Source organism: Solanum lycopersicum, chromosome 4, assembly GCF_036512215.1.
Source record: "Solanum lycopersicum chromosome 4, SLM_r2.1".
NCBI lineage: Eukaryota > Viridiplantae > Streptophyta > Magnoliopsida > Solanales > Solanaceae > Solanum > Solanum lycopersicum.
Window position 1 is genome coordinate 56,096,304 of NC_090803.1, and position 6,265 is coordinate 56,102,568.

Below are 6,265 nucleotides of genomic sequence, written 5' to 3' on the forward strand. Positions count from 1 at the left end.
AAGACATTGCTTCAGCATAACTTTTACGATCCCTTTCAACTAAATAGACTTGAAAATTTGGTCCAAAGTCTCTTAGTTTGGATGATCTTGCACAACGTCTTGGTTGTCATAACAAATGAACAAGAATGATAAAATTACAAGGAATACAAAATAAAACTTGCTTGGCCTAGAGACACGTTAATACGTTTCTTGAAGATAGTTGGAGACTCTCCCACGAGCAATCGGAAGAATAAATAACAACTCTATCTTCAGGATTCAACTAAGCCACAAAACAAGTAGCATTCAAGAATGATGCTCTTCTATTCTTGAATTGGTGATTTCACCTTTTTATTAATGTCTCACAAGTGTTTTCAAAGGAAAGTACTTTTGTTTTTTATGTTTATCTTTTTCAACCAAAAGAAAATCAATTTATAGGATAAAAAGTTTTGCAAGATAAAGACTTTTAATTAATAGAATTTATTAGGTTCATGAATTGGAAACAAAAAAATTATCTTTCAAAAACCCATAACGTAGAATTAAAGAAAAACTTCTTGCAAATGTTTATAACATAGAATTAAAATAAATGAATATTACAATTAACATTCATGTATTTGTTATTTCAAAACGGATGAATTTGTTTCAAAATTAATTGAAACACTAACTCTTACAATGGCTAGTGAAGGGTATATCTCGCCTAAGAAACATTGAAATGAAAAAAACAGAAACAAAAAGTTGACATATGGAAGACAACACAGTTGGAACGATAAAGTGACTAAGAAGTTTGTTCCAAGGCACCTACAATGTGACTGTCAAAGAAGCATCATATGGAAGTATCAATAGCTTTAACACGATCCAATAATCCATGAAGAAATGATGAACTAACAAGTGTTGTTGGACAAGTTCGAAGAAGAAAACAAGAGGAAAACACTTCAGGTTAATTTAGATGTGCAAACACTCTTTTTTAATTCATTCACTTGACAAAGGAAGTTTGAGGCCGATAATTCAATCTTTTAATTCTTGGTTGCCATATTTTTGATTATTTAAGCACCTTAATTTGTATTATTTTTATATAGTGTATTATAAACTCTGTGGTAATCACAAAAACCTACTTCTCTCTAAATTTTATTTTCTTCATGGTTGTTCGTTAGTAGAGGTTTGTTACCTCATTAGGATTGGAAAGGAAAGGTTCAGCTCCCTTTGCTTGTACTTATCTCTATTGAGTTTTTTTATTTTAAAGAAAAGGTTGCTAAATTTTTTTCTTAAAAAAAATCTATTTTATACATTATCATATCAAACTTGGTATGAAAATTACACATTGTTAATAGGTTAACTTGATTTGATAGTGAATGTTATTCTTTATAATAAACTCTAACATAAATGCATTTCCTTAATTTTATCAGTAGAAACGAAGAGACAATCTTTGAAATAAATGATCTGAAAGATAGAAAGAAAGCAAATCAATTGCATAAAACATTTATAAGTTAGAGGAATCAAGTTGTAGATCAAATATCCAAATTAAGGAAATGTCAAAGATATAAACCTGGAATTGCGGTGTGTCTTCCATTGTCAAGAGTGTATGTCATCAATTTTAAAAATGTTAAGCTTTCTTGCCGTTATCATAAAACAATTTTTCCTGCTATACTTGTCAAGGAAAAAACTTTGAGAGAAAAAAAAAGCATTAAACAATATCCCAAGGGAGGTGCTATTAGTAAGAGTACAACACTCCTTAAGGAAGGGAATCGAAATACTCTAGCAGACTTTTTTGCTAGCTTGGTTTTTTATTTTGCAGGTAATTATGAATATAAATCTTTTCAGGAAGTTCCAAGTTTAGGAAAAAAGATATTCAACCTTGACAAGTACAAAACACCACACATGAGAATTCAAAAGACAGGTTCCACAAAATTTCAAATTAATTAGAGTTTATAGTGTCAATAAGTAGTATGAATACAAAAGTGAAGTACATAGATATATTCTATCAATTCAATCTATGATGTCTAAAATACTTTCCGGTTGGTTAAAGTACTATGCACCTTGGTGAGAACTTTGAGGTGTTGCGAATGGTATGAAACTACGACTCAAAGATTGAGAGTAGTACTTTTCTACTACAGTAACTTAAATCATGCAGCAACATAAAATTTCGATAGTCTTGACTTAGATGGTGGCATTAACCTAGTCGGATTCAATCCATAATTGAAGAGGCTAAATAAATTCAAATCGATGAAGAAGGTTTCAGAGATACCTTTAGTTAGGATACTGAATGGGAAAAACTCTATTCTTCTGCAAGCAGTTAGAATAGTTGTATATGAAGCTTGCAAATGACACAAGTAATTTGTTTTCTGCAAGAGACCTCAAAAAAAGTTAATTTACCTTTTAGAATCTAAAATTTGATGGTGTTATCAATCTCAGTTGTGACATTCAATCCATTGAATGATAGATCTAAGAAAGACGAACCAATTTGAGATGTCAAAGTCACCTGATAGAACTCTTGGATGAAAATTTTAAATCGGTAGTGAGATATTCAATGCTAGGTCTGGTATCATCGATAAAAAAAAGTTAATTTATCTTTTAGGAATCTAAATTTGATGGTGATATCAATATCAGTTGTGGAATTCAATCCATTGAATGATAGATCTAAGAAAGAAGAACCAATTTGAGATGCCTCACCTGATAGAACTGTTGGATGAAAAGTTTAAATCGGCAGTGAGATATTCAATGGTAGATCTGGTATCATCAATAAGAAAAAGTTAAATTTATCTTTGAAGGATCTAAAATTTGATGGTGGTATCAATCTCAGTTGTGGCATTCAATTCATTGAATGATAGATCTATGAAAGAAGAAGCAATTTGAGATGCCAAAGTTACCTGATAGAGCTCTTGTATGAAAAGTTTAAATCGGCAGTGAGATAATCAACGGTGGATCTAGTATCATCCATGAAGAGGAAGCTTCGATCATGAACACCAACATTGAAGCTATCGGATGCTTCAGTTGCCTCTTTGATTTATTATCTTTAAAAATGTCCATCCTTTTCAACTTTCCTGTTTGATTGTCTTTTTTGTATTTTGTTTCATTAGGGTTGGCGTATGGGCTGATTCTATTTGTGTACATATTTTATTTTTTCAATAAAGTAGCCCAATTGGTTTTTAATTAAAAATATATATGTAAAGTATTGTATTTATAATCTAATCAATCCAAATTCACACCTACATCACATGTTATGTTACATATCACCTATTTGAAGAATAAACTTATTACTTTATGAAGAAAAATAGCATAAGAGATAGTGTTTATAGACGATTGAAAAGAATTATAAGGTAAAGAACCCAGTAAAAATAAGAAAATAAAAATATTATAATGACATATTCATATCAAATTGATTGTTATATAAAATGATATTTTCATAGTTACATAATGATGAATTTAACAATAAGATACAAATAAACTTTAAATAATTAACAACCAAAATTATTATATATGAACCGTTAGTTCTAAAATTCTTCTCTGGGAACATAGTGGATTCAAAGGTTGCTTTAGATTATGAAACTAAATCCTGAGTGTGACACTCAATATTTTTTTAATTCCCTTATATGGATTTCTAGCTTCATCACTATATTGTTTAATACTTGTGATGGTGAGAGGCAAAAGCATATATAGAGTATGAATACCGATTTCAAATTAATCTTTTACTTTCATATACAACGAAACATAAATTTATATGTAAAAGCTTAGATAAATTTAATAGATAGTAGAATATAATGATTTAAATGTTAAGAACCTCAAAAACTGAATCCATAAATCTTAAATTCTGATTTCGCCTATGGTAATGGAGAGGTAGAACATACCTGATAAATGATTAAGGTTCATTCATATTTGTCCATATCAAAAAATTATATCTCACCAGTTTGTCATTATTTAGGAAAATGGGAGAATCATATTGACTAAAAATGAGCTCCTTTTTGTGTTACAAATCGGAGGAAACTTTGATCTATCAAATATTTCTTGATAATTAGAAGATTAAAAACCTTCCCCAAATTCATCAGATTTTGCAAAAACAATTGAATCTTGTTGATTAAATTGTTGATCTTACTGCATCTTCTGGAGTTGTTTTTTAAATCATTTCATAGATGCAATCGTCAGCAACTTTTCAAAATAATTCATTGGAGTTTTGCACTCGGAAAAGTTCATGTCAAAATTCTTATAAAAGTTTATAACCGATAAATAACCTAAGTTTTTTTGTCCCAAGCTTTAAATATGATTAAATAATCAAAAGAAAAGAAAATATTTTAGGGCCTATACATTGTCAAATCATCATATCATATCATATCAAATATTATTAAAAATGGGAAGCCTCAAGGTACAAAGTTGAATTACCATTTTATTCCTATACTAAATTAAAATATTATAAAATATCTAATGAGTTAAACATTAAATATGCTAAAATTGCTAAGTTGATTCACTTATTATTTAAATAAAATAGGAGAATGAAGAGTTGTAAAAATAATTAATTATAAAGTTATTACGAAAAGGTACTAGAGAAACTTTCTGTTTCTCTATCTGATCAGTTTTAGGTGTAATTTTTGTCATAATATGTATTAATACCACACCTCCATTATCTCCTCATTAATCTTTACACCTTCATAATCTTCCCATACTCTCAAGAAATTAATCGCATGATTATAATACCTTTTGATTTTACTCAATGATGTCCTATAAATTATGGTATTTGACACAACAATCTATACACTTTCAAGATATTTAGGTACACTTTGCAAGAATTTTTTTTAAACAAAACTGTCTATATTTCTATTGTTTTTATTCTTTAGTATATATTAATATCATTTTTAGCTTCCGTTCATAACACTGATTACAAATTTTCCTTATCTTCGTTTGTTGTTTCCAGAAAAGAAATGTGTACAAATTGTTAGATCTTCTAATGGGGTTCACAATGAGAGAAGGGATGTTCACGTGTTTCCGGAGGTTGAAATCAATTTTAATTTCCGTATTATATTCATGCTTTAGAGACGTTATTTTTTTAATGTATAATTACTATTATCTAAAAAAACTTCCTTGTTATCATATTATATATCATATTTTTTCTGTTGTTTTTAACATATCATGAGATCAAAAGAGAATTATTAAGAAATTACAATCAAAGTTTGTAATTGAATGTTTTGATCTAATATATATATACACTCAAAAGTTAATGCAATATACCGCTAGGAGTATAAATCACATCTAACCAACCGTTTGATATAATGTTAATTAATTTTGTTTAGATTTGGTTTCATGCTATATCATTGTTGGTTTGACAATTTTCATTTTAAAGAAAAGAATTAGCTTGTAGACTTCACAATTTGTAATGTGTTTTAGTCTCTAATTGAGGAATCAATTATTGAATAGGAAATGAAAAAATCGTCTTTCGTGATTCAAATAGTAAGCTCGAATTCATGATTGAGAAAGGATTTTTTCAAGTACAATTTGAAATTTTCTTCTACTCTTAAATGTCATTATAAAGAATTTTTTAAATTAATTTATTTGATTGAATGTAGTTCTTACAAAATATAACACTATCATCATGTTTCACTTTTAACATCTGTTAGTAGTTCTATACAAACTTTATAAAATACAAATATAACTAAAAATTAAACTAATCTAACAATTTCTTAAAATTCATCCTTTAACTGTGATTCTCCAAATTAAGAGATCTGCAACCTGAGATGAGAGATTTAAATAAATTTTACCTCTGTCAAGTGTTGGATTGTCATGACATCATAAATATTGAAAAAGTGTCAATCCATTAACTATTTTAATTTTGTGAAGTGAAGAAGGGGGTTAGAGTCTAAAATAATATAAAATTATCTTATACTTACATCTGAGTATACAAAAAATCACATTTTAAATGTCTTAACCACTTATAAACTTTCTATAGATAAAGAGAAGTTTATTATTATATGCACAAGTATATATAGCATTCTTTAATATCAAATTTCTAAAAATCCATCTTTATATTGAGGGCCTTCAAAAGCAATAATCATTTTATTACATACTAATATTATAATTTTGTGAATGAAAAAATTAAATATAATCATAATCGTAATAAATATTGTATTAAATATAAATATATCATAATATTTGTTGCATCTATACCACATATTTGTTCTTAAAAATACAAACAATACTCTCTTAACATTGTGAAACTCACGTGTCCAGGACTAGTGTAGTAATAAGTACAAATAAGCAAATACAATTAAGTTTGTTTCTTCCTTTTTTCAATTATATTAATGAGTAA

At 27.9% G+C, this 6,265-nt stretch overlaps 1 protein-coding gene across 8 annotated transcripts in view; it reads right to left on the reverse strand.

Moving 5' to 3' along the window:
• LOC104646925 (uncharacterized) overlaps positions 1 to 3,066 on the reverse strand; it is a 65,091-nt gene extending 62,025 nt beyond the window's left edge. Inside the window, exons 1-6 of one of the 8 annotated variants that reach the window (XR_011220810.1) lie at positions 2,841 to 3,063; positions 2,644 to 2,700; positions 2,347 to 2,509; positions 2,234 to 2,256; positions 1,520 to 1,615; positions 456 to 785 (exon numbers count right to left, since the gene is read on the reverse strand). Coding sequence is in view for 2 of the 8 variants with exons in the window: in XM_069297240.1 (XP_069153341.1) it covers positions 2,644 to 2,700; positions 2,841 to 2,911 (128 nt within the window). In the remaining 6 variants the exon portion in view is untranslated. Of the gene's footprint in view, positions 1 to 455; positions 786 to 1,519; positions 2,316 to 2,346; positions 2,510 to 2,643; positions 2,701 to 2,840 lie in introns of those variants that run through there. The other 7 variants (XR_011220811.1, XR_011220805.1, XR_011220803.1 and 4 more) reach the window with 7 other exon arrangements.
• Between the last annotated feature and the right edge of the window lie 3,199 nt (positions 3,067 to 6,265).